Source organism: Bufo gargarizans, chromosome 1 (assembly GCF_014858855.1).
Source record: "Bufo gargarizans isolate SCDJY-AF-19 chromosome 1, ASM1485885v1, whole genome shotgun sequence".
Taxonomy (NCBI): Eukaryota; Metazoa; Chordata; class Amphibia; order Anura; family Bufonidae; genus Bufo; species Bufo gargarizans.
In genome coordinates, this window is record NC_058080.1 from 455536621 (window position 1) to 455564216 (window position 27596).

Here is a 27596-nt window from a genome sequence, read left to right on the forward strand (position 1 = left end):
TTTAACTGGGCTCCTGTTTATTCTTTTGCCAAGACCAAAGGGCCTTCGGGCCAAAGGAGTCCTTTGTACCTGGGATAGAGAGTTTTCCTGTCGCCAGAAGCTGCTGTCTTGCTGAAGTGCTAGAGACAAAGGCAGAAGAGCTCGCCATGTACTCAAGATGGTGGAGAAGAAGAGGCCCAATTGGTCGGTCATGATGTGAGTTGATGACCCTGAACTACCCTAGTCCATTGAAGAAGTGCGGGTGCCCCAAGTTCGGAGCCAGGCATCCGCAACTTTCTCACGACCCACACCGGCCGTTGTGCCAGTTGTGGCTGTGGCTCCCATTTGGTTGTCCAGCTGAGGAGGATCAAGGCCTCAAGACTCCCCTGCAATAGGCCGTGGCTGGAATCCTGCTTCTTCGGATGAGGAAGTACTGCAAGATCCTCTGCGGCACAAAATGGAGGAGTGGGTCATCGACGTGCTGGTGTAATGTCCCGGAGTGCCATTACCACTCCTTTTTGGCACCTTACTATTGTCTCCTATGTGCTAATTTATATCACCTAATGTACTTCATGTCATCCTCTAATTATGTGCATATTTATGTTCATGTTTAATGTTCATATAGTGTGCCTGGTTCACCAGCAGGTGGCAGCAAACATTGGCAGAGCTAGTTTCCTGGAGAGGAACCATCTAGTTTCTTTCCAACCCCTTTAGAGAGGGGAGGAGTTTAGTTTGTAAGTCAGTGTCTACTCCACCCTCCATAGGGAGAGGTTGTGTGTTGGCTAGCAGAGCACTGCCTGCTCAGATAGGCCCAGAGGCCTAGGCTCTGAAGTCTACATTGTTGCCTGTCCCCTCCTGGGCTGGAATTGCCTTCATCCAAGCTGAAGTTAGAGTTTGAGGTACTTAAAGCCAGGACAAGAAGTTCCTAGGATTCAAGATAAAGTAAGAGACAGACTATGGCTAACTTAAGTTCCAGCAAAAGAGAAAAGTTCCTATTTAAGCCAGCCTAGGATAGCAGAGCTCAGAGAGTTACCGCATAGCAGAGCTGGGATTGTTGCAGAAGTGTTTGCCTGCCAAAGTAAAGCCAATACCTGCTTATGACCAAGAAATCGTTTGTATTATCGTTTGCGCCAAGTAAAGCTGTGTTCAACGTTACTACAAGTCTGGACTCCATTTATTCCACCTCCTACACCATCCAAGTTCAACTACTCCCTTTTTGCACTGCTTCGGACTACACCACATCTGGGATCCACCGATATACAGATAGAAGCACTGTGACAAGTGCATGCAACATCCACAGAGACATTGTAGGCCACTCTACACCACTCTGGAAATCCTACCCTGGGTACTACCAACACCCTTCCTTAAAGGGACTCTCTCCCGTTGTTGCTTCACTGCAACTGGCCTGTCCCCTCTTGGGCTGGTAATAGGCCGCTGCATCCAAGTGACGTCTCGAGCAAAAACTCCTATAACGCCTTAAAGGGACGTCAGGCCTCTAGTGGGTCTGTTGCATCAATTGGCGTCATGAACAGGATCCAGAACAGTAACATAACTGTGTGCCATTAAGAACAGGATTCTGACAGTACCATACTGTGTGCTGCATACCATTGTACTAAAGAATAGGATACAAACAACAAAATTGTGTGCCTACCAGCTTTATTAGCCTATTGGATTTACAAATATACCTTTGAAAATTACTTTGATGGCTTTGTTGTGGAGTGACAGGCGCAAAACGCTGCACGCCATCACCCAAAGAGTTAAATCGCAATTTTTGCTTGCTATGGCGCAGCATCTCCTTTATGCCCAGAGGTGCGTAACTAAAGCAATGCCCCTTGCTAAGCGTGAAAACCAAGCCCTGCCCACAGGGAACTACTTTGCATCATGGAGGGAGGAAGTGAGGACTTCACCCATATAGCCCCTCCTTCATTTTCTGTCAGTACTCACGCTGCGAAAGGCAAGATAGAGCAACAGAATGACGAGGAAGCTGGACGCCCCGCGCCGCCACCCGAGTGCATCCGAGGGCGGTTTCTGTCCTTCTCCGTGGAACAAGGCTTCTTTTTCCTCCAGGACAAGTGGACGCGACGGGACTATTTTGTTCATCGCCGGTCCTTGGCTGGATCAAGCTCGTCTGAGGCCCAGAATTGCCAGACACGAGGGGAGATGGTGGAGTTCACCCCCACTGAGGGACCCCGCGGCCCTTACAGCACAAACGTTGTGAGCGTGGCACCGCCTTTGGAGAACCAGTAGAAGGTCCCGAAGTTCAAGGCTGGAAGAACCACCCCTACCAGACCTCCAGCTGGGAGTAGAGGCGACCGCAGGCCATCTTCCTACATGTCGCAGGTGGGACACCAGTTAACCACACACTTCCAAGGACCTGTTGTAGTCTTGGAGCCCACCACGTTCACTAGTGGGGCGCTGCCTCGTGACCGGGTGTGCCCGTGGATGAAATGGTTAACCCCAACGCCAGGGTTTAAGGCCTGGGAGGCTGAGATGGAGGAGAGACGTCTGTCACAACCAGACAGCTGAGAAGCTCTGACAGAAGCCTTTCAGAACCTCCTCCTTGAGTTTTCTTGGTTTTGGTTTTCAGTTCCTCATCTCGTTAGCCTCTCTCAGCTGTCATGTAGTTGGACTGATTGCATCCCTTTAAATTCCTCCCCATAATGCATTAGTGTGCGGTTTATACAGCTTCCTGGAGTGTGTGTGCATGCTGATCCTATCAGTCTTCTACAAGTTAAGTGTTTTACATTAATTTGTGATTTTCTGTTTGCTGGATCCCAGGTGACCCTGACTCCCTCCGTGTCTAGTGTAGGGAGCCGGTGGTCGTGTCCCTTCACTATTGTAGGGTGTTCAGGTGTTATATAGTCGAGGTACGAGGATATGCGATCATCCACTATTGGGATTATTGCATAGGCTGAGCGATAAGGGAGAGAGCCAGGTCTGATGCAGGGGTCTCCCTTTTTGTTCCTTAGTTTTGGATCCAGTGAGTCATATATTCATTTTGCATTGTCTTGTTTCCTGTACACCTTCCGTGACATTATAAACCGCCAAAACCGTCTCAAGCATGGATCCGGTTTCACTTTTGACTGAACGCTTCCAGGGTCTTTCATTGGAGGTAGCTGATCTCAGTAAGACTCTTTCTCAGTTTCTAGTGACCGGTTTGTTCTGAGCCTAAGATCTTGCTCCCGGATACGTTCTCCGGGGGTAGTGAGAATTTTGCTCAGGGGTAACGCTCAGTTGTGGGCTTCTTCGCTGCCGGTGGGGGCACGGCCCCTCCGTTCAGTGGATGAATTCTTTTTAGCCCTGGGTCAGATATATGATGATCCGGATCGTGTTGCTTTGGCTGAGTCTAGACTACGTCTGTTATGCCAGGGTAAACAATCCGCAGAGATATACTGCTCAGAATTTCGGAGATGGGCAGCTGATACTGGTTGGAATGATGCTGCACTCCGAAGTCAATTTTGCCATGGTCTTTCAGAGGGATTGAAAGATGCATTTGCCTTTCATGAGAGGCCTATCTCCTTGGACGCTGCTATGTCTCAGGCCGTTCGTATTGACAGGCGTCTTAGAGAGAGAGGAGATATCTCTCCTTCCTGTCATACTCAGTCCCAGGACAGTGCAGCGGTCTCATTCAGTGCGCAGGGGTCTCAGTCGCTGTCAGCCCCTTCGGAGCAGGAGCCCATGCAGCTGGGGTTGATTGCCTCTGACAATAGAAGATTCAGCCCGCATGGGAAGGTTTGTTTTTGTTGTGGAGGTATAAATCATTTGGCAAATGTTTGTCCCTCTAGGAGATTCAGGCAGTTTTCTGGGAGTAATAAAGAAACAAAAAGGAAAAAATCTTTTAAAAATGTTCCATCTATTACTATTGGCAGGGTTGAGGCGTAAATTGAAGGTTTTCCGTTTGCTTGTAGTTCCCGTTTTGTCCTGCCAGCCAGGGTGGCGCTAGAGAGCAAGAACATTTTTTGTGAGATTTTTGTAGATAGTGGAGCAGCTGTCAATCTCATTGATAATCATTTTGCGATAACTCATGGTTTCCAGGTGTGCACTTTGGGAAAGGATATTCCTGTTTTTGCTATTGATTCCGCTCCACTTTCTCAGAAATCATTAAAGGGCATAGTTCACAATATTCGTTTAATTGTGAGTGATGCTCATGTTGAGGATGTGTCGTGTTTCGTCCTTAGCGGATTACCTACTCCTCTTGTGTTGGGGCTACCCTGGCTCACTAAACATAACCCCACCATTGATTGGCAAGCGAGGCAAATAAATGGTTGGAGTGACTTTTGCAGAGAGAATTGCCTCATGACATCTGTTTTTGAGGTTTCTACTAAGACTGTACCACCTTTTCTCTCTGAATTTTCGGATGTCTTCTCTGAGAGTGGAGTTCAGGATTTGCCCCCGCACAGGGAGTACGATTGCCCTATTAATCTCATCCCAGGCGCCAAGCTGCCTAAATCTCGTTTATACAACCTCTCCCAACCTGAAAGGGTCGCTATGCATGCTTATATCTCTTAGAGTCTGAGAAAAGGACACATACGACCCTCGAAGTCACCTGTTGCCGCAGTTTTTTTCTTTGTTAAAAAAAAAGATGGTTCTTTAAGACCTTGTCTGGATTTCAGGGAGCTGAACAGTATCACTATTCGTGACCCTTATCCGCTTCCTCTGATCCCGGACCTGTTTAACCAGATTGTTGGGGCTAAAGTCTTTTCCAAGTTAGATCTAAGAGGGGCATACAACCTGGTCAGGGTCAGAGAAGGAGACGAATGGAAGACGGCCTTCAATACCCCTGAGGGCCATTTTGAGAATTTGGTTATGCCTTTTGGTTTGATGAATGCCCCAGCCGTTTTTCAGCATTTTGTGAACAGCATTTTTTATCATTTAATGGGAAAATTTGTATTAGTGTATTTGGATGACATTTAGATTTTTTCTCCTGATTTCAAAACTCATAAGGAACACTTACGTCAGGTCTTGCTCATCCTGCGGGAGAATAAATTATACGCAAAACTGGAAAAATGTGTGTTTGCGGTTCCAGAGATTCAATTTCTGGGGTTTCTTCTCTCCGCTTCTGGTTTTCGCATGGACCCCGAGAAGGTCCGCGCTGTGCTTGAGTGGGAGCTTCCTGAGAATCAGAAGGCGCTGATGCGTTTTTTAGGCTTTGCCAATTATTACAGGAAGTTTATTTTGAATTATTCCTCTATTGTTAAACCACTCACTGATATGACCAGAAAGGGGGTAGATTTTTCTTCCTGGTCGGTAGAGGCGCGTAAGGCCTTTTCTAATATCAAGGAGAGTTTTGCTTCCGCTCCCATCTTGGTACAACCTGATATTTCTCTACCCTTCATAGTTGAGGTTGATGCTTCTGAGGTGGGTGTGGGTGCGGTCTTGTCTCAGGGTTCCTCTCCTGCCAAATGGCGACCGTGTGCCTTTTTCTCGAAGAAACTCTCCTCCGCAGAGAGAAATTACGATGTGGGAGATAAGGAATTGTTGGCCATCAAGTTGGCTTTTGAGGAATGGCGCCATTGGCTAGAGGGAGCCAGACACCCTATTACCGTGTTTACTGACCATAAAAATCTGGCCTACTTGGAGTCAGCCAAGCGTCTGAACCCGAGACAGGCCAGATGGTCTTTGTTCTTTTCAAGGTTTAATTTTGTTGTCACGTTCCGCCCTGGGGTTAAGAATGTGAAGGCAGATGCCCTGTCACGTTGTTTTCCGGGAGGTGGGAATTTTGAAGACCTGGGTCCCATTTTGGCTGAAGGTGTGGTGGTCTCTGCTCTTTTTCCTGAATTGGAGGCAGAGGTGCAGGCAGCCCAGTCAGAGGCTCCTGATCTTTGTCCTCCTGGGAGGTTGTTTGTGCCTCTCGCTTTAAGACACAAGATTTTTAAGGAACACCACGATACGGTCCTTGCTGGGCACCCGGGGGCAAGAGCCACAGTGGATCTCATTGCTCGGAGATTCTGGTGGCCTGCGTGTCGTAAGTCGGTTGAGGGTTTTGTGGCAGCCTGCGAGACTTGCGCTTGTGCCAAAGTCCCTCATTCACGGCCATCAGGTCCTCTCCTTCCCTTACCCATTCCTTCCCGTCCTTGGACACCTCTGTCCATGAACTTCATAACGGACCTGCCTCGTTCCTCGGGGAAGACTGTGATTCTGGTGGTGGTGGACCGTTTTAGCAAAATGGTGCATTTCATCCCTTTTCCTGGTTTGCCCAATGCTAAGACGCTGGCGCAGGCATTTATTGATCACATTGTCAAATTGCATGGTATTCCTTCAGACATAGTCTCTGATAGGGGCACGCAGTTTGTTTCCAGATTCTGGAAGGCTTTCTGTTCTCGCTTGGGGGTTCGGTTGTCATTCTCAGGGCCGGCCTTTGGGGTGTGCGGGCTGTGCGGCCGCACAGGGCGCCATAGCAACAGGGGCGCCGGGCGGCCGACAGCCCGCAATGTAATATGGGCAGGCGAGGCGGCACTTATGTTTTCCCACGGGGCGGGCCCCCCCCCCCTCCTATTTTCAGCAGGGGGCGCCCGGCGCCCGTTGCGGTTTAAAAAAAAAAAAGTTGCTTATATAAGTTGGGGGCGGCTGGCGGCGCCCCTCATTCTGCGCCGCCTGAGTGGCTGAGGCTGAGCGCTTGCCGCTCTAAAGAATCCTGCGCCTGTTAATGTAGCGTGGCCGAGCTCTGTTAGGTCCGCGGTACAGGAGCTTTTGTTTCCTGTACCCGGCCGGACTGACAGGAAGTGCTCACTTAGTGTGCACTTCCTGTCAGTCCGGCCGGGTACAGGAAACAAATGCTCCTGTACCGCGGACCTAACAGAGCTCGGCCACGCTACACTAGAGGTGGAGGTGGGACGTGGGAGTAGAAAGAGAGTGACAAGGGGGGAGGGGGGAGGGGGGAGGAACGAAAGAGAGTGACATGGGGGGGGGGGGGAAATAATGAGAGTGGGGGGGGGGAAATAATGAGAGTGGGGGGGGGGAAATAATGAGAGTGGGGGGGGGGGGAAATAATGAGAGTGGGGGGGGGGGAAATAATGAGAGTGGGGGGGAAATAATGAGAGTGGGGGGGAAATAATGAGAGTGGGGGGGGGGGGGAATAATGAGAGTGGGGGGGGGGAAATAATGAGAGTGGGGGGGGGGAAATAATGAGAGTGGGGGGGGGGGAAATAATGAGAGTGGGGGGGGGAAATAATGAGAGTGGGGGGGGGGAAATAATGAGAGTGGGGGGGGGAAATAATGAGAGTGGGGGGGGGAAATAATGAGAGTGGGGGGGGGGGAAATAATGAGAGTGGGGGGGGGGGAAATAATGAGAGTGGGGGGGGGGGAAATAATGAGAGTGGGGGGGGGGGAAATAATGAGAGTGGGGGGGGGGGGGAAATAATGAGAGTGGGGGGGGGGGGAAATAATGAGAGTGGGGGGGGGGGAAATAATGAGAGTGGGGGGGGAGAAATAATGAGAGTGATGGGGGGGGAAATAATGAGAGTGACAAGGGAGAGGGGGGATAATGAGAGTGACAAGGGAAGGGGGGGGGGAAAGAGTGACAAGAGAGGGAGGGGGGGGGAAGAGAGTGACAAGGGAGTCCCCAGAGCCAGACTGCAGCCAGAGACCAGATCATCTTATTATCCTGGTGGTAAGTAGACAATGCAATATGTTTATTATTTAATTGTTTAGTTATTAATACTACATTGGAAACGAATTTTCTCAGCTGGACACCGGCCGACACTGCGCATGCGCTGGGAGCCTCACCAGCGGTTAGGGTAGGGAAAAAGCACTGGCCCGTACGTAATTTTTCCCTTCCCTAACCGCTGGTGAGGCTCCCGATGCATGCGCAGTGTCGGCCGGTGTTCAGCTGAGAACATCCATCCAATCCCTGCGCCTGCACATTGGCCCATAGTTTTTCCCTACCCTAACCGCCGGCGAGGCTCCTGGCGCATGCGCACTCTGCTGTGAAATTTCCCTAACCTGTCGTTGTGCGCCTGCGCGGCGCTGCACACCTCCTCACGTCATGTCCGGTGCGACCGGAAGTGACGAGGGTAGGGAAATCTCACGAACTAGGGAAGTATAACATTACACCGGCCTTTGGGGTGTGAGGGCTGGTAACTACTTGGTTGGATAGTCAGCCAGCCTATGCCATGATGCCAGCAACAAGCAGTGTTTTTTTTTTTTTTTTTGGGGGGGGGGGGGCGCCACAAGGTTATCTCGCACAGGGCGCCTGAACACCTAAGGCCGGCCCTGGTCATTCTCTTCTGCTTTCCACCCGCAGTCGAATGGCCAGACAGAGCGCGTCAATCAGAATCTGGAGACATATCTGCGCTGTTTTGTGGCGGAGAATCAGGAGGATTGGTGTTCTTTTTTGTCCCTTGCTGAGTTTGCTTTAAATAACCGTCGTCAGGAGTCCTCTGATAAGTCACCATTTTTTGGTGCATATGGGTTTCATCCGCAGTTTGGGACTTTCTCGGGAGAGGGGTCTTCTGGTTTACCTGATGAGGACAGATTCTCCTCATCTTTGTCATCTATTTGGCAAAAGACTCAGGATAATCTAAAGAGCATGAGTGAGAGATATAAGCGTGTGGCAGATAAGAGACGTGTGCTTGGTCCGGACCTGAATGTTGGTGATCTGGTGTGGTTGTCTACCAAGAATATCAAATTGAAGGTTCCCTCCTGGAAGTTGGGTCCTAGGTTTATTGGGCCTTACAAAATCCTGTCTGTCATCAATCCTGTTGCCTACCGTCTTGATCTTCCTCAGACTTGGAAGATCCATAATGTTTTTCATAAGTCCTTATTGAAACCTTATGTTCAACCCATTGTACCCTCGCCTTTGCCTCCTCCTCCGATTATGGTTGATGGGAATCTTGAATTTCAGGTCTCTAGGATTGTGGATTCTCGTCTTGTCCGCGGTTCTCTCCAGTACCTCGTTCATTGGGAGGGTTATGGAGAGGATGTGGGTCCCAGTGACGGACATTAAGGCCACTCGTCTCATCAGGGCTTTCCATAGGTCCCATCCTGAGAAGGTGGGCTCTGAGTGTCCGGAGTCCACTCGTAGAGGGAGGGGTACTGTCACAACCAGACAGCTGAGAAGCTCTGACAGAAGCCTTTCAGAACCTCCTCCTTGAGTTTTCTTGGTTTTGGTTTTCAGTTCCTCATCTCGTTAGCCTCTCTCAGCTGTCATGTAGTTGGACTGATTGCATCCCTTTAAATTCCTCCCCATAATGCATTAGTGTGCGGTTTATACAGCTTCCTGGAGTGTGTGTGCATGCTGATCCTATCAGTCTTCTACAAGTTAAGTGTTTTACATTAATTTGTGATTTTCTGTTTGATGGATCCCAGGTGACCCTGACTCCCTCCGTGTCTAGTGTAGGGAGCCGGTGGTCGTGTCCCTTCACTATTGTAGGGTGTTCAGGTGTTATATAGTCGAGGTACGAGGATATGCGATCATCCACCATTGGGATTATTGCATGGGCTGAGCAATAAGGGAGAGAGCCAGGTCTGATGCAGGGGTCTCCCTTTTTGTTCCTTAGTCTTGTTTCCTGTACACCTTCCGTGACAACGTCGTACAGCTGTGCAACAACAGCTGGAGAAGTTGAAGATCTCCGCCAGCGGAGAGGAACCCAGCATTCATAAACCGGTAATGGTGAGGGGTAGACCTGCCGGCTTGTCAGTGTCTTCAGACAAGTGGGAGTCGAGAAGCCCTTTGGACATGGACGTACCGTCATCGATTGATCCATACAACTAAGGAACCGGACCATCTCATCCTTAAAGTAAAGGACTATTGACTTTTGGGAGCCACCCATGGACTGCATCAGAAGGGTGAGGCCTGTTGGCATGTTTCCTGTTTTTAGATTGCCCTGGTTCTGCACTCACCCGGATGGTCATGTTGTGTTAGGACTCCGCTCACAGCATCCTATTATCCAAGATGCACGGGATAGTGCCAAATTTTCCTTTTTCCCCCTTTTCAGGTTATTTGGGAGCCTACTGCTAATGGTTCTCATGACCTGTGCTGCTGTATCCTACTGTTACCCATGTGGATTACAAATACCGTTTCTAGCCAAGTGGATTACAAATAACTTTGTGCCTTATATGGAATACAAATGACATTTACTGTTACCTTGGATTACCAAAATAAAAAGAAAATTTTATTGCACTTAAAGTGACAGTGTATTGCACTTTGTCTTCAAGAACAGAAGAAAAAGACTCTAAAGTGACTCTATTGCCTTATTGCACTATTTAATTGCATTATTAAAAACGTGCCTTATCTATTTGCACTAACGTTTTATCTTTTCAGCCACGGTCAAGAAATATGCCTATTGTATGCATTCTTTTGTAGGTGCCACAATATGTTTATTATGCACTTATGGTACAACTTATGCATTTATGTTGTTAGCCATGTGGTCAGCACCTTACTTAAACGCTTGCAATAGACTGCCTCTGAGTGCGTCGGGTACGTTTCAAGCATGTCCTATCTTTGATTGCTCACAATTGTTTGCCTCTGAGTACAAGTAGAACTAATGGCCATAAACCCTAAATAAGTACAAGTCGTTATGTTCCGAACAAACTTAACACCGTTAACGGTGACCAGCTGCTATTATGTATCGCTGGAGTAGTAGGAATTTTTTTTCCTCCTCCTGAATTATTGGAGTGTAAGGAGTTTGACCCATCCTCCTTATGTCTAATTCATGTCCTAAGGCCTAGTGCATCGGCTTAGGAAAAGTACTTTGCTATCTGTTTCAATCATCAAGGTGACAAAGTGTAAAGCATAATTAAACCTTGTTGCTGGAAGGAAATACCGGATAAAACCACCGTTCTGTTTGCGGGCATTTTCATTACATAGTGGTAGGTTGATGGAGTGAAGTCAACCCTATGCTTACTTTGATGCTACGTATCCAGTATACAAAGTTAAGCCAGTAATGATTGCTTAATGCACACTATTTTAGTTCTCTGGTTACACCTGAGAGGGAAACTTAACAGACACCCTACTCGCAAGGGCAGAGAGACCTTTTGGTAGCTGTCTTATATCACAGTCTTCGTATTGCAGCACTTTATATTTATTTGGGACCCTAAGAGTATACATATATGTTGGTATTTTTCTTTTAAATACCCTGAGCACAAGTCGAGGGGGGCTTGTCTTTTAAGTAAGGGGGAATGTAATGTCCCGGAGTGCCATTACCACTCCTTTTTGGCACCTTGCTACTGTCTCCTATGTGCTAATTTATATCACCTAATGTACCTCATGTCATCTTCTAATGATGTGCATATTTATTCATGAAACTGTTTAATGTTCATGTAGTGTGCCTGGTTTACCAGCAGGTGGCAGCAAACATTGGCAAAGCTAGTTTCCTGGAGAGGAACCATCTGGTTCCTTTCAGCCCTCTTTAGAGAGGGGAGGAGTTTAGTTAATGAGTCAGTGTCTACTCCACCCTCCATAGGAAGAGGTTGTGTGTTGGCTAGCAGAGCACTGCCTGCTCAGATAGGCCCAGAGGCCTAACCTCTGAAGTCTACATGGTTGCCTCTCCCCTCCTGGCCTGGAATTGCCTTCATCGAAGCTGAAGTTAGAGCTTGAGGTACTCAAAGCCAGGACAAGAAGTTCCTAGGATTCAAGATAAAGTGCGAGAGAGACTACAGCTAACTTAAGTTCCAGCAGAAGAGAAAAGTTCCTATTTAAGCCAGCCTAGCATAGCAGAGCCGAGAGAGTTACCGCATAGCAGAGCTGAGATTGTTGCAGAAGTGTTTGCCTGCCAAAGTAAAGCCAATACCTGCTGATGACCAAGAAATCGTTTGGAAACCGTGTTCATTACCATTTATACCAAGTAAAGCTGTGTTAAACGTTACTACAAGTCTGGACTCCTTTTATTCCACCTTCTACACCATCCAAGTTCAACTACCCCCTTTTTGCACTGCTTTGGACTACACCACTTCTGGGATCCACTGATATCCAGGTAGGAGCACTGTGACACATGCATACAACATCCACAGAGACATTGTAGGCCACTCTACACCACTCTGGCAATCCTACCCTGGGTACCACAAACACCATTCCTTAACCCCTTAAGGACACATGACGTACCGGTACGGCATGTTTCCCGAGTCCTTAAGGACACATGACGTACCGGTACGTCATGGCTTTAAATAGCGATGCCGGCGCCGCGGGGGTTAATCGGAACGGGATGCCGGCTGAAATCATTCAGCAGGCATCCTGTAACAATGCAGGGGGGGGGTTATTTGACCCCCCGCATCGACGATCGCAGAAAACCGCAGGTCAATTCAGACCTGCGGTTTTCTGCGTTTCCGGTCCATTCGGGTGTCCTGTGACCCGATGAACCGGAAAAAGACTGCGATCGGTGGCGTAATTATACACCACCTATCGCAGTCCGAGGATTTGCAGAGGCGGAGCTGGCCCTGGTGCTGAACGCCGCTGTCCAGGGTGCTGATTGGTGCAGGGGAGAGAGGCGCGAGATTCAAACTTCCTGCGCTCCTCTCTCCCCTCCTCTTCCTGTCCAGCACCCTGACCGTGCAGCATCGTCCAGCACCAGCTCCTGTGTCCCCCTAATCGCATCCATCACCCTCCTGCACCCATCGCCACCCAGGTAGGTTAGGGTCAGTGAGGGAGAGGCACCTTTAGGCAGGGATAGAAGGGAAAAGTTAGAAAAAAAAAAAAAAAAAAAGCACATTTATTCTAAACTTTTTTGTTTCAGCTTTCAGACCCCAGACCCCCCCTGCCACTTGCCCCCCCCCAATGAACTTAGCTGGTGTCCCCCAGTGGACTTTGAGCCTGAGATTCCGGATTTCGCTGGCAATCCTGGAATCCAGATTCCCACAGTGGGGTTTACTGAAATAGACTTTTTTAGTTTTTTTTTCAGTAACCCACTGGTGAATCTGATGGTGGAGCAGACGAATCTGTACGCCCAACAGTTCGTCGCTCAAAACCCGGGCTCATTTTTGGCTAGACCCGGTGGCTGGACGCCGGTCAGTGCAGCCGAGATGAGGACATTTTGGGGCCTCGTGCTGCATATGGGTCTAGTGCAAAAACCCAGTGTCAGGCTGTACTGGAGTGGGGACGTCCTATACCAGACCCCACTGTACAGTACGGCCATGACACGCTGCCGGTTTGAGGCCATCCGGAAATGTCTGCATTATTCCGATAATGCAGCATGTCCCCCCCGAAGTGATCCTGCCTATGACCGGCTGTACAAGATACGGCCGGTCATCGATCACTTTGGGGCCACATTTCAGCAGGCCTACGTACCTGGAAGGGAGATCGCGGTTGATGAGTCTCTCGTTGCGTTCAAGGGGAGACTCAGTTTCCGCCAATACATTCCCACAAAGCGGGCGAGGTATGGCGTGAAGCTATACAAAATTTGTGAGAGTACCTCAGGGTACACTTACAAATTTCGTGTGTACGAGGGGCGAGATTCCCGGATTCAACCACCAGAATGTCCCCCCACTCTGGGTGTTACCGGGAAACTCGTGTGGGACCTTATGTACCCACTGCTGGATAAGGGTTACCACTTGTACGTGGACAACTTTTATACCAGCATTCCCTTGTTCAGGTCCCTTGCCGCCAGATCCACGTTCGCTTGTGGGACCGTGCGGAAAAATCAACGCGGCCTCCCTGCCCACCCCCTCCAGGTACCTATCCCCAGGGGTGAGACCCGTGCCCTTACCAGTGGAAGCCTGTTGCTGGTCAGGTATAAGGACAAGAGGGATGTCCTTATGCTGTTCACAATCCACGGTAACAGCACCACCCCCGTCTCTGTGCGAGGTACCGCGGCAACGGTCCTCAAGCCCGATTGTATCGTCGCCTACAATCGGTATATGGGAGGAGTTGATCTCTCTGATCAAGTCCTCAAGCCATATAATGCCATGCGCAAAACCCGGGCATGGTACAAAAAAGTTGCGGTCTACATGGTGCAGGTTGCCATGTACAACTCTTTTGTACTATCCCGAAGCGCTGGCAGCACAGTGACATTCCTCCAATTCTATGAGGCAGTCCTCAAAGACCTGATCTTTTCGGACCGGGAAAGAGCAGGCCGGAGTACCTCGGGAACTGGAGGCGCCCGGATCGTCCCTGGCCAACACTTTCCAGGTGTGGTCCCCCATACTGGAAAGAAGGGACGAATCCAAAAAAGATGCAGAGTGTGTCACAAGAGGGGGATACGGAAGGACACCACTACTCAGTGTGACACTTGCCCCGATCATCCGGGCCTCTGCGTTATCGATTGCTTCAGAGAGTATCACACTTCCATGGAGTACTAAATTTTTATAATCTCCAACAGTCCCCTAGAGAACATAAAACACTATGTCTCTCAGACTTTGGAGACACAGAAACAATTTTTTTTCCCCAAAAGAATATTAGTTTTAGTGCAGGCATCCTCAAACTGCGGCCCTCCAGATGTTGTAAAACTATGACTCCCAGCATGCCCAGACAACCTACAGCCATCAGCAGGGCATGGTGGGAATTGTAGTTTTACAACATCTGGAGGGCCGCAGTTTTAGGATGCCTGCTTAGTGTCTCCAAAGTCTGAGAGCCATACATATTGGGCATCGTCGCGTGCGTAAAAGTCGTCGCTATAAAAATAACATTTGACCAAACCCCTCGGATGAACGGTGTTAAAAATATAAAATAAAAACGGTGCCAAAACACCCATTTTTGGGCAAAATTTCCATTTGAATCCTTTTTTTCCAGTAATAAAGCAAGGGTTATCAGCCAAAAAAAACTCAATATTTATGGCCCTGATTCTGTAGTTTGCAGAAACACCCCATATGTGGTCGTAAATGGCTATATAGCCGCACGGCAGGGCATAGAACGAAGGGAACTCCATATGGTTTCTGGAAGGCAGATTTTGATGGACAGTTTTTTTTTTGGACACCATGTCCCATTAGAAGCCCCCCCTGATGTAGCCTAGACTAGAAACTCAAAAAAAGTGACCCCATCTAAGAAACTACACCCCTCAAGGTATTCAAAAGTTACTTTATAAACTTTGTTAACCCTTTAGGTGTTCCACAAAACTAAATAGCAAATGTAGAAAAATTTTAGAATTTTATTTTTTTGTTACCTTGCCTCAAAAAAGTGTAATATAGAGCAACCAAAAATCATATTTACCCCTAAAATAGTACCAAAACAACAACCACCTTATCCCATAGTTTCCTAGATGGGGTCACTTTTATGGAGTTTCTACTCTAGGGGTGCATCAGGGGGCTTGAAAGGGTACATGGTGTAAATAAACCAGTCCAGCAAAATCTGCCTTCCAAAAACCGTATGGCGTTCCCCTTCTTCTATGTCCTGCCGTTTAGCCAAATAGTAGTTTACGACCACATTTGGGGTGTTTCTGCAAACTACAGAATCAGGGCAACCCATTTTGAGTTTTGTTTGGCTGTTAACCCATTTTTTTCAGTAATAAAGTAAGGGTTAAAATGGAAAATTTTCCAAAAAATAGAAATTTCTAAATTGTTTCTCCATCTGCCATTAACTCTTGTGGAACACCTAAAGGGTTAACAAAGTTTGTAAACCCAGTTTTGAATACCTTGAGGGGTGTACTTTCTTAGATGGAGTCACTTTTTTGAAATTTTTATTCTAGGGGTACAACAGGGGGCTTCAAATGGGACATGGTATAAACAAAACCAGTCCTGCCAAATCTGCCTTCCAAAACCCATAGGCTGGGTTCACACCTGAGCGCTTCTCAAACGCGCGTTTTACGCGCGTTTTTGTCGCGCGTTTTTATGCGCGTTTTTTGTAATAGTAAACGCGCGTTTGACGCGCGTTTGTGTGATTGACTGCAGTGTCCTATGGCCACAAACGCGCGTCAAAACGCCCCAAAGAAGCTCAAGTACTTGATTATGCGTCGGGCGTTTTACAGCGCGATCGTACGCGCTGTAAAACGCCCAGGTGAGAACCATTCCCATAGGGAAGCATTGGTTTTCATGTGTTGAGCGTTTTACAGCGCGTTTGAACGCGCTGTAAAACGCTCAGGTGTGAACCCAGCCATATGGTGTTCCCCTCCTTCTATGTCCTCCCGTTCGGCCAAACAGTAGTTTACGACCACATATGGGGTGTTTTTGCAAACTACAGAATCAGGGCAACCCATTTTGAGTTTTGTTTGGCAGTTAACCCTTGTTTTACTCCTGGAAAAAATTGATTATATTGGAAAATTTTCCAAAAAATAGAAATTTCTAAATTGTTTCTCCATCTGCCAATAACTCTTGTGGAACACCTAAAGGGTTAACAAAGTTTGTAAACCCAGTTTTGAATACCTTGAGGGGTGTACTTTCTTAGATGGAGTCACTTTTTTGAAATTTTTATTCTAGGGGTACAACAGGGGGCTTCAAATGGGACATGGTATAAACAAAACCAGTCCTGCCAAATCTGCCTTCCAAAACCCATATGGTGTTCCCCTCCTTCTATGTCCTCCTGTTCGGCCAAACAGTAGTTTACGACCACATATGGGGTGTTTTTGCAAACTACAGAATCAGGGCAACCCATTTTGAGTTTTGTTTGGCAGTTAACCCTTGTTTTACTCCTGGAAAAAATTGATTATTTTGGAAAATTTTCCAAAAAATAGAAATTTCTAAATTGTTTCTCCATCTGCCAATAACTCTTGTGGAACACCTAAAGGGTTAACAAAGTTTGTAAACCCAGTTTTGAATACCTTGAGGGGTGTACTTTCTTAGATGGAGTCACTTTTTTGAAATTTCTATTCATGGGGTGCAACAGGGGGCTTCAAATGGGACATGGTATAAACAAAACCAGTCCTGCAAAATCTGACTTCCAAAACCCATATGGCGTTCCCCTCTTTCTACGTGCTCCCGTTTGGCCAAACAGTAGTTTACGACCACATATGGGGTGTTTCTGCAAACTACAGAATCAGGGCAACCCATTTTGAGTTTTGTTTGGCAGTTAACCCTTGTTTTTTTCCTGGAAAAAATTGATTATATTGGAAAATTTTCCAAAAAATCTAAATTCTAAAAATGTATGTCCATTTGCCATGAAGTGTTGTGGAAGACCTAAAGGGTTAACAAAGTTTGTAAAAACAGTTTTGAATACCTTGAGGGGTGTAGTTTCTAGAATGGGGTCATTTTTGGGTGGTTTCTATTATGTAAGCCTCACAAAGTGACTTCAAACCTGAACTGGTCCATAAAAAGTGGGATTTTGAAGATTTCTGAAAATTTCAAAATTTGCTTCTAAACTTCTAAGCCTTGTAACATCCCCAAAAAATAAAATATCATTCCCAAAATGCTACAAACATGAAGTAGACATATGGGGAATGTAAAGTCATCACAATTTTTGGGGGTATTACTATGTATTACAGAAGTAGAGAAACTGAAACTTTGAAATTTGCAAATTTTTCAAAATTTTTGGTAAATATGGTATTTTTTTATGCAAAAAAATTAACTTTTTTGACCCAATTTTAGCAGTGTCATGAAGTACAATATGTGACGAAAAAACAATCTCAGAACGGCCTGGGTAAGTCAAAGCGTTTTAAAGTTATCAGCACTTAAAGTGACAGTGGTCAGATTTGCAAAAAATGGCCTGGTCCTTAAGGTGAAATAGGGCTGTGTCCTTAAGGGGTTAAAGCGACTCTGTCCTGTTGTTGCTTCATTGCAACTGGCCTGTCCCCTCCTGGGCTGGCAATAGGCCGCTGCATCCAAGTGGTGTCACGAGCAAAAACTATTATAATGCCTTACGTCAGGCCTGTAGTGGGTCCGTTGCACTGGACCATCCTAGGCCCAGGGACCCTGTTCTCGAGCGGGATGTGGGGACCATGATGTGGTTCTCGTTGGAGAGGGGTTTTGGATTCCTGCTGGATGACGAGACCAACAAAGAAATCTTAGTCAATCGCCGGTCAGTGAAAAGGCTGTACTTGCCATCTCCCCTCCACAGCCTGTACCAAGGGGATCAAGTAAAATTAACCCCAATGCCAGGACCCAGGGGCGTGTTTGCCACAAGAGTGATGCATTTGGCTAAGCTGCTTGTTGCGACCTGTCCACCTGAAGCAATTTTATGAAAACAGGAGTAGCAACAAAAAAAAAAACGCATACTGTATGTGTACTGAGTTTCATATTTCCCCTAGATCTTTACATAACATCTGGAGCTAAAGTTTTTACTACCCAAAAAAAGGAACAAAAAACAAGTGCAAAAAACGGCACTAAAATGCAAAAGAGCAGGAAAAACACCAACAAGAACCTACATGTGAGGATTGTCCAAAGAAAAATGTTTTCAGAAAAGCATCTGAAACCACTGTGTTAATTAACAGATTTGACTTTGGGTTAAACCTAAGGGCAGACACCTGTTATTCACCTTTTAAACCCTCTACAGGTATCTAAATTTTGCTGCAGGGAAGCTACCAGGTTGCTACCTCCTAGAGTAGTCTCTGTGTGGTTGACAGCTGGAGGGTCAGAATTCAGTGAACGAACAAAGAGTCGGTACATTGGCAGACAACAGAAACAGTACACCTTCACAGGAACTTAGCAAGCTATGGAACCTATTGCTCAGGCACCTATCCACAGAGGAAGGTGCCTTAAGTACCCCAGGGTTGTTAGCTATTGGCTGGTGAAGATTTTGGTCTGCTCGTGCTGAAACTTTAAGAACCGGAGTGAACACATGTGCCCTAGGGGTAGAGGGGGAGATGCCTTGCAAGCAAGCTGGATGCAGCCTGCATGGAGTAACAGAGAGGACTTTGCGACCAAGAAGAAGACAGTGGGAGTTGGTTCCAGGATGCCGCAGGGGAAGGGGGGCAGTAAGCAGGTCACTGGTAGCCCATTGCCGCCACTTTAACAATTTAACAATTTTGTATAGCCACTGAGTTATTAAATAAACTGTATCTGTATAACACCATCTGCTGTTTGTTCTTGTTTCTCCGTCCACCTCCCTAACATCACTGAGGTGAATGCGCATGCTCAGATACATCCTTCAACTGCCACCAGCCATATCTACTGTTACAAGTTGTGACAGTTACAGGGAGAGAGCTTCAGCAGAAAGGAGACGTCCCCTGAGAGAGGACACACCCCTTGAGCTGCCTGATTGAAATAAATCTAGTAGAGCTATAGGAGAATTGAATGAGGAGATTTCCTAGCTTTGTTAGAAAGAGATTGTTTGTTTGTTTTTCATTTTCTACATTAATCATGGGATAACTCCTGTGAAAGGTTGTCCAGGATTAGAAAAAAACAATCAGACTTTTCTCTAATCAGCATCACACCACTCCACTGTACCTGGAATTGCAGTTCTTCCCAAAAGTGAATGAGGCTGAACTGAAATACCAGACACAGCCTATGACTAAACATGGCGCTGTTTATGCACAAAAAGCACCTTTTTGCAATTCATTTAATTAGGAGTTTTATTTTACAATTTTTCTTATTTTACTATACCTTTTCAATCTGTGCCAAATAGTGGTATATGATATCGTCAGGCTCTTCTGGGGATTTATTTTGCTGGTGAATTCTGACTTCTTTGCTTACAAAATCCCCCAGATATTCTCGATTTTTAAATACTTTCTGATGGGGGCCTGGTAAGTGCTTCATCAGCCAAGGGAATGCATTATAAAGCTGTTAAACAAAACCAGAGATATCACAGGAAGGTCATGACTCATGATTAGAACGCAATATCAACTTTTGACTACCATCGATTTGTATGGGGGTATGATGTATGCTATAAATGCTAAGGATATGCAATTACTCTATGTAAGTTATGCCTTTTTATGACATTATTTTGGGGTACATGTAATATATTGCATACATTTTACACATTTTTATTTGACCCTGTTAAAAAAAACACAGCGATTCCAATTTTTTTTTGCATTCGCCATGCTGTATAAGTGACGTAATGGCGGACATTTATCAAAACTCACGATAGTTGCAAAAATAACTCGCAAATTATGGTGCACTGCATGTTTGCGGCATAATTTCCAACTTTTTGAACTTCTTGCTAATTCTCTAAAGTGGCACTAAAAGGGGGAGGGGCTCCTTCACCTCGTCAGATTCTCTATAGCTTATGTCAGACACTGGTGTAAATTATAGCTCAAGCTCATACAAGAGAGGAACGCCAGTATGGATAAATCTCCACTAATAACTTTATATTATGGGTTAGTACAATTATGCCAGTAACAAATTTGCAGTTCTTTTTATTTTTTTGCTTTTGTGTCGCTCCAAAGATCCATAAAAAAAAAAATTCTATCGACTAAGCTGCGTGACAGTGTTTTTTGTGGGACGAGTCTTCAATTATGCCATTTTGGGGTACATACAAATTTTTTATTTTTTATTGTGCTTTTTAGAAGGGAAAATAGAAACAGAAATAGTCAGGGAGATACCAATTCTTTAATTATTTGTTAGGCACATGAAAGTCTTTGCAAGCAAAAAAATGGTTCATTTATTGATTATAAATGAAAAAAATAAATCATTTTCTTTTTTCAAACACTTTGGGGAAGATTAGCAACCAATCAGATTCCACCTTTTATTTTTCATTACGCCTTTGGAAAATTAAAAGATCAATTTGATTTGTTGCTATGGGCAACTATGTCTGTTTGCCCTTATATTACACTCTAATACTTATGTTAATACAATAGATAAATGGATGGATCACTGTTAATAAATATGGATATTATGTAAAACTTGCATAAATGGCGAGTACTCTGGACCAGTCTGGTGGACACAGAAGAAAAAAAGACTTTCATTTTTGGTTTGTGATTTTACACATATTTTATCTTTTTTTTTTCATTCTACTATTTCAACTCTTTATTTTATTCATATGTGTTCTTAAAGGGCTTCTGTCACCCCACTAAACTCATTTTTTTGGGTACTTATAATCCCTATCCTGCGATATTGCTATACATTATGTTATTAATAATTTTCGTTTAGTAGATATGGCAAAAAACTTACTTTTATGATATGCTAATTACCTGTCTACCAGCAAGTAGGGTGTCAACTTGGTAGCAGCCGCAGAAAACAGCCCCCACCTCCTGTTGATTGACAGGGCCAGCCGCGATCTCCTCCTCCAGCTGGCCCTGTCAGCATTTCAAAAATCATGCGCCTGTGTTGATTCGGCGCGGAGTGCTGTCCGCATCTTTTGCGGCCCCATTGAAGTGAATGGGTCCCCACCCGAGCCGCAAAAACTGCGGCTCGGATGCGGACCTGAACAACGGTCGTGTGCATGAGGCCTTAGTTGCCCATAGCAACCTGAGTCCATCTTTTATTTTTAAGAACTGATTAGTTGCTATAGTGTTTAATAAATCATCCCCAATGTCTATTCCAAAAAGAAATCGTGGCATATTCACTGGACTCATGTTCACTGTACTTAATTGTATTTGTTATTGGTGCCTCCATTTCTATTAAAGTATAATATATTTTCAGTACATTCTGTTTCCTGTGCTGCATTTGCTTGGATAGGAGGTATGCCTGATTCATTTTTCTGGCTCAGGGCTACACAGATTTATCTTATGCTCTAGTACCTCTGACGGTTCAGATGAGCACCACTGCTCTATATGCTGATGTCACATCTTTACATGAGGTTTAGCCACTTATAGGAAATTAATAATTCTAGACAGATACATTTACTTACTGTTCCCCACTTAGAGCCCAAATTATCAAGGATCTCTTGATTTATTGTTACCAACTTTTGGAAAGTTGGATCATCAATGGAGAATCGATGTCCAAACACAACGGCAGAGATGACATTTGCAACAGAATGTACAATAAAGTTTGACACATCAATGGGTTTACCTATATACAGAAGAAAGCCATTAAGCTCTTGTTCTTGGCAACATTCTAGACAAATCTACAATATATTCTGGACAATTATGTGTTTTATTTTAATATAATATTTTACATGATATTATACAGTATGTGTGAAATCATGGGAGGTCCCAAATTTGTGGGATCCTTTCTTATCTTGAAAATGAGAGGCTCATTTGCGCTATGCTTTTGAAAAGAATGGCAGTGGTGTTGAGTCTTCTCACTGCTGTGCTCCCACTGTTTTGGCCCTTTGACATTTCTGATTGACATGATAAAGATTCAGAATGACATGTCAGTGTTACTAGTATGTGATTTTGAGCATACATACAGAGATTGCTGTCAATCAATGCACAAAATCATCAGACTAATAATATGAGTTACCTAGATTTTTTTGCACAAAAACTATTGTGAAAGTATCTGCCCTATTAGTGTGTTAGTCCATTTATTTAAAACTGTAAAGATGTTTCTTCTTAAAATATGAAAATTTAAGTCAAGTGTTAAACAAAGTTCCATCTATGTTTTTTGTAGTTTTGGATGTTCTTGAGGCCAAGTTTCAATTTTATAGGTATTTCCTAGTTAGCTGGCCTTGGCTCTGTCTTGGCATGAGAATCATTTTTGATATGCATTCTTACTTTAAAGGCTATGTACACCTTTGGGGGCAATTCTTCCTTTTCTTTGTACAGAGTTGAAATGCTCTACTAGAAGGATCTGAATTTTCTCTCTGCTCCGTCAGACAGCTAGCTGATGGGCTCCTTATCTCTGCTCTCAGACCTTTTAAACACTCATCAAAGCTCAATCCTTATCTTACTGAATGTGGCTTAAATAAGTGTTTATGACCTCTCAGTAATTTAGAGATAAGGGTTATTAGATGACCAGCACAAAGTGAAAGTAGGATGCACACAGACGGAAAAACAGTTAACCCTTTGTGACAGAACGGCCCATAATTTTAATTAAAAAAAAAGATTTTTAGCCCAAATGAGTAACAAGCAATCATAAAAAATTGCCCCCAAGGTGTATATAGCCTTTAAGTAAAAAAAACCTATGTGCTATAGATATTAAGAACAAAAGAATGATATTTAGATACGGAGCTGTGGTCATAGTCACTGTTTCTACAAGCATGATAGCTTACATTAAACTTGCCATTTTCTCCCTTCTATCCTGCCTGATAGTACTCTTCTGTGGTCACACTCCACTGACACTGAAGAAAATGCCTGCTTGAATCAGTGCTGATGGTGTTGTAATCGCAAGTTTTTTAGGTAGCAAGTTTCCTCTACAGACAACCAGACTGCTTGTAAATTCCTGCTTGAGTAAGATATTCATGTTATTATAGCTGCGTTTCTCAGCAGGCAGGAAGTAAAGGACTACAGTAATACAAGTCTCTACCTACTCAGTGTGCAGTTTGCAAGTGATTGAAACTAATAAACATCATAGAACACTATATGATATTCAGTTGTCTTTGACAGCAGGGAGTAAGTAAAGTACTACACAGTGATTCAAGTCTCCATCTACTCTGCCCCATGTTAAACAGATGTGTGAACATCATAGAATGCTTTAAAACTTGATTTTACACCCGAGGTGCATTTTCTTTTTTTTATAATTTAATTACTTTTTCAACAATTTGTTCCAAACGAAACCATCAAAAAGTTAACATAATCGAACATGTAGGTTACCTGTCCCAGTCTCTGACCCACTAGACAAAGTTAATTAACCTGTCTTGGGAAAGGCAGATGTTTTAAGTTCAAGAGGGCAACAATTAGGGTTGTTGATAAAAGCAGTGGTAACACGACAACACAAAATCAGAAGATGGCATGGGTAAAAGAGACTTGGATAACAGTTGGGGACTGTCAGAAACCATCCTGATATAGTTTACTTTGCCCTCAAGTTTGCCCTCAGTCAAGATGGTGGATTATGTGTTTCCTGGTTGCCATCTCACTTCCTGTTCCTGTTCCTGTCAGAAACCACCCTGATATAGTTTACTTTGCCCTGAAGTTTGCCCTCAGTCAAGATGGTGGATTATGTGTTTCCTGGTTGCCATCTCACTTCCTGTTCCTGTTCCTTTTTAAACTGGCCAGACCTTCCTGTCTTTGCTAGAGTATTGTGTTTGGCTTTTAGTCTGCAATCCTCTTGCTGGAACTCACTCCTCCGTGTGTTCTGTGCCCTAGCGGTTCTCCCTGCTACCTCCTGTTGCTGACCCGGACTGTTCTTGGACCTTCGTACCTGCTTGCTGCCTGCCCTGACCTTCTGCTCGTCTACCTTCCTGCCAGCTTGCCGCCTGCCCTGACTTCTGCTATCCTGACCTCGGTTCTCGTCTACAGACTCTGTCTCACCTGTGCGGAGCACAACAACGTGGGTTCTGCTACATCCGTGTTATATACACTCTGCTCCCAAGTCCTGGCCATCGGATTCCAGTTCTGTTGCACCAGTATCGTGACAGGGACAATGATCCAACACATCTGGAAACACTGTCCCCTCTCTTCACATTAATACAGAGAACAAAGAATTTTATAAGAAAACAAAACAAAAAAAAATCTAAGGGAAGGAAGGGTGAAAGCCTGTGACTCCAAGGCTGCTCCTTTGATAAGTGGTGTTATATAATGTTTAAAGTGACTTAAATCGGGGATCACCCTGTAGTTCATGTTCTGAGTACTAGGTAGTGTATTTGAAAAGTAGTAAAAAGGCGCTGAGCGCTATATAGGGTAGTACAGCCTGATAATGGTGAATACTTGACATCAAAGGAGCTTGTACATAGTTATTTCTCCCACCTTATGGGGTTGTGATGAGTCTCAACCACTATATAAGTGTAGGTATGTTAACTGGAAGAAGTATAGCAGCAGGTGTCCAGTCATCGTCTATGGAGTTATCCAGATGTGTAGACCACAGATTAGGTTCCAGAGCACCTAATGTGCCTCAGAAGAAAAACAAGCACTCCAGCGCTTATCCAGGTGCTTTATTAATTCCCAATCAGCGTGCTTTAGAGACACAGACCCTTCTTCAGAAGTATATATTCATAATCATCTAAAGAAGGGGCTGTGTCCCCAAAACACATTATGTTTAGCAACCAATAAAGCAGGATTTTATTTCAACTGGATGAGCGCTGGAGTCCTTGTTTTTCTTCTGAGGCACCTTCGGTCCCTTGGAACCTAAATTTCTGTGTATTTGAAGTGATTTTTTACTTTATTCTGAATGTGGTCTGTGAGAATGACTATGAAACTTACTACCAAATTTGAAACTTTTTAAGTTCTTTATAAACAATTGCTTCAACCCAATTCAACATTTTCTGAGGTTTTTAAGTCAATCACTAAAGGTATGGTATACATGTGTGAACAGGTGTCACATGTATCTACTTTACTCAGCATTTTGTATAATAAAGTTAATAAAAATGGCCTCTTGTTATACCTTTAGTACAGAAATGAAACTGACAAAAAAAATTAAGTACCATTCTGGGTTGCTAAGACCTCCACAAGACCCTGAGCTTCTTTCTGTATACGTGACTCCAATCCATGTTTTCCTAATCCAAGATTCCTTAAGGTCATCAAGCTAAATCGTCTCTGCTGTTTCCAGATATGTCCATTTGACACTACAATACCTAAAGGAGTGGGAAATGAAAAAGATCATTGGTTCAAGGTTTAAAAAAAATAATAATAATTAGAGAACCCTATTAGCACTTTCAAGACTGGGTGATTTCAGTTTTTCTGTTTTCATTTCTTACTACCAGCCCTCCCAAAGCCATAACTTTTTTTTTCACAGAGCCGTATGAAAGCTTATTTTTTGCAGGCCAAGATGTGCCTTTTAATGGCACCATTTACAGTAGCATACAATGTGGTGGGAAGCAGGAAAAAAAATTCCAAATGGTGTGGAAATATTAAAAAACACCATTCGGCCACAGTTTCTTATGCGGTAAAATTTACCTGTTACTTTTATTCTCTGGGTCATTACAATTACAACTATACCCCACATGTGTAGATTTTCTTGCTTTCTAATACTGAAAAAAAATTCAAAACTTTCTGGAAAAAACTGCCATGGCGTTTCTGTCCGCATGGATGTTGCCCGTGTGTTGAGGACCGCAACTTTGATTTGCTCAACACTAGCTGCCACCATAAACTTAGCGAAAAAATATTAGGATAAAATTGATCATCTAGCACAAGGAGATGTGTATAAATATACAAAGTAGAGGTAAGCAAAAAAATTTTTTCTAATTTGAATTCATCCTGAATTAGAAAAAAAATGTTAAAAAATTTGATTTCTCAAACTTTTTGAAAAGTTCAATTCAAACCAGAATCAATTCTGGACTAATCAATTATGCTTTAATTAACCTACAAATTGGTATATAACACCTTCTAGTCTCCTAAGAGATATTTTTTTTCTAAAAAGCCCTAGCAAATGAACATGAGTCTAGAAGATTTACGAATATTGACTTTCAGTTGAAATTTATGTTGGGGGGGGGGGGGGGGGGGTCTCACTCCGGTTTGTCTGAAATGAATCTCAAAAATGTAGGTTCATTACAATCCGAAATTTTTGGAAACTATGGATGAATTCGGAAAATGCTAGAAAGAATTTACACAGCCTTAAAGGGTTTTTCCAAGACTTAAATATTGATGACCTATCCACGATCAGCTGTTTGAGAAGGCAGCCTGCTGGCAGTAGCGCAATGGCTCTCTTTCAGCTTTCCTTAGGCTCCTTAGGCTACATGCATACGCCGGAACAGGCGGCCTATTGTAGAAATGTCTATTCTTGTCCACAAAATGTTATATTTTTTTTTGCGGGGCTACGGAACGGAGAAACGGATGCGGACAGCACACTGCTGTCCGCATCTTTTGCGGCCCCATTGAAGTGAATGGGTCCGCATCCGAGCCACAAAAACTGCAGCTCGGATGCGGACAAAAACAACGGTCGTGTGCATGAGGTCTTAGGCTGAATGATGACACGTTCATTGGTCACATAACCTAGCAACACCAGGCACAGCTGCTTGGTGAGCACCGGTGCCTTCTCAAACAGCTGATCGGAGGGGGTCCTGGGTTTCAGACCCTCACTGGTCAGATACTGATGAATCCTGAAGATAGGTCATCAGTATTTAAATCTTGGAATACCCTTATAAGGGTCCATTCACATGTCCGCTATTTCGTTCCGCATTTTGCGGAACGGAATTGCGGACCCATTCATTTCTATGGGGCAGCACTTCCGGGTCCACGATTCCGTTCCTGAAAAAAATTGAACATGTCCTATTCTTGGCCGCAATTGCCGACAAGAACAGGCATATTCTATTAGTGCCGGCAATGTGCGGTCCGCAAAATGCGGAACGCACATTGCCGCTGTCCGTGTTTTGTGGATCTGCAAAACACGTTGCAGATGTGTTGAATGGACCCTAATTCTAACAAACCCAAATATTATGCAATTTATTTCAGACAAATACAAAGACATCTGCACGTCAAAAACATGTTGAATTCAGCTTTCTTTCAGAAAAGATTAAAAAGGCTAAGTGTTTCAGCATGGTGGCTCAGTGGTTACCACTGGTGCCTTGCAGCGCTGGGGTCCTGGGTTCAAATCTGACCAAGGTCAACATCTGCATGGAGTTTGTATGTTCTCCCCATGTTTGCGTGGGTTTCCTCAAAAGACATACTGATTGGGAACTTAAATTGTGAACCCCATTGGGGACAGTTGGATGCTAATGTCTGTAAAGTCCTGTGAAATATAGTAGCGCTATATAAGTGACTATAATAAATAAATATAGCATACCCTTCCAGTCTTTTAAACATAATAAAACTAGGAAAATAGTTAAGCCAGTCACACACCTGAAACAAGATCTTTCAGGACAAGAGCAAATCAGATAGAATCATCTTTTCCAGTTGAGAGGCCTTGGGGGGGACGGACTTCTGAGTACTATTTCTGCTATGGAAACCAGTTAATATACATAATGACTATTGTAG

The 27596-nt window shown here is 44.6% G+C and overlaps 1 protein-coding gene across 1 annotated transcript in view; it reads right to left on the minus strand.

Annotated features, from left to right (window-relative positions):
• LOC122922169 (cytochrome P450 2J6-like) overlaps nt 1-27596 on the minus strand; it is a 79997-nt gene that overhangs the window by 43832 nt on the left and 8569 nt on the right. The window contains exons 3-5 of the mRNA XM_044272686.1: nt 25109-25258; nt 21500-21660; nt 19315-19491 (exon numbers count right to left, since the gene is read on the minus strand). Coding sequence (XP_044128621.1) covers nt 19315-19491; nt 21500-21660; nt 25109-25258 — 488 coding nt within the window. The remainder of the gene's footprint in view (nt 1-19314; nt 19492-21499; nt 21661-25108; nt 25259-27596) is intronic.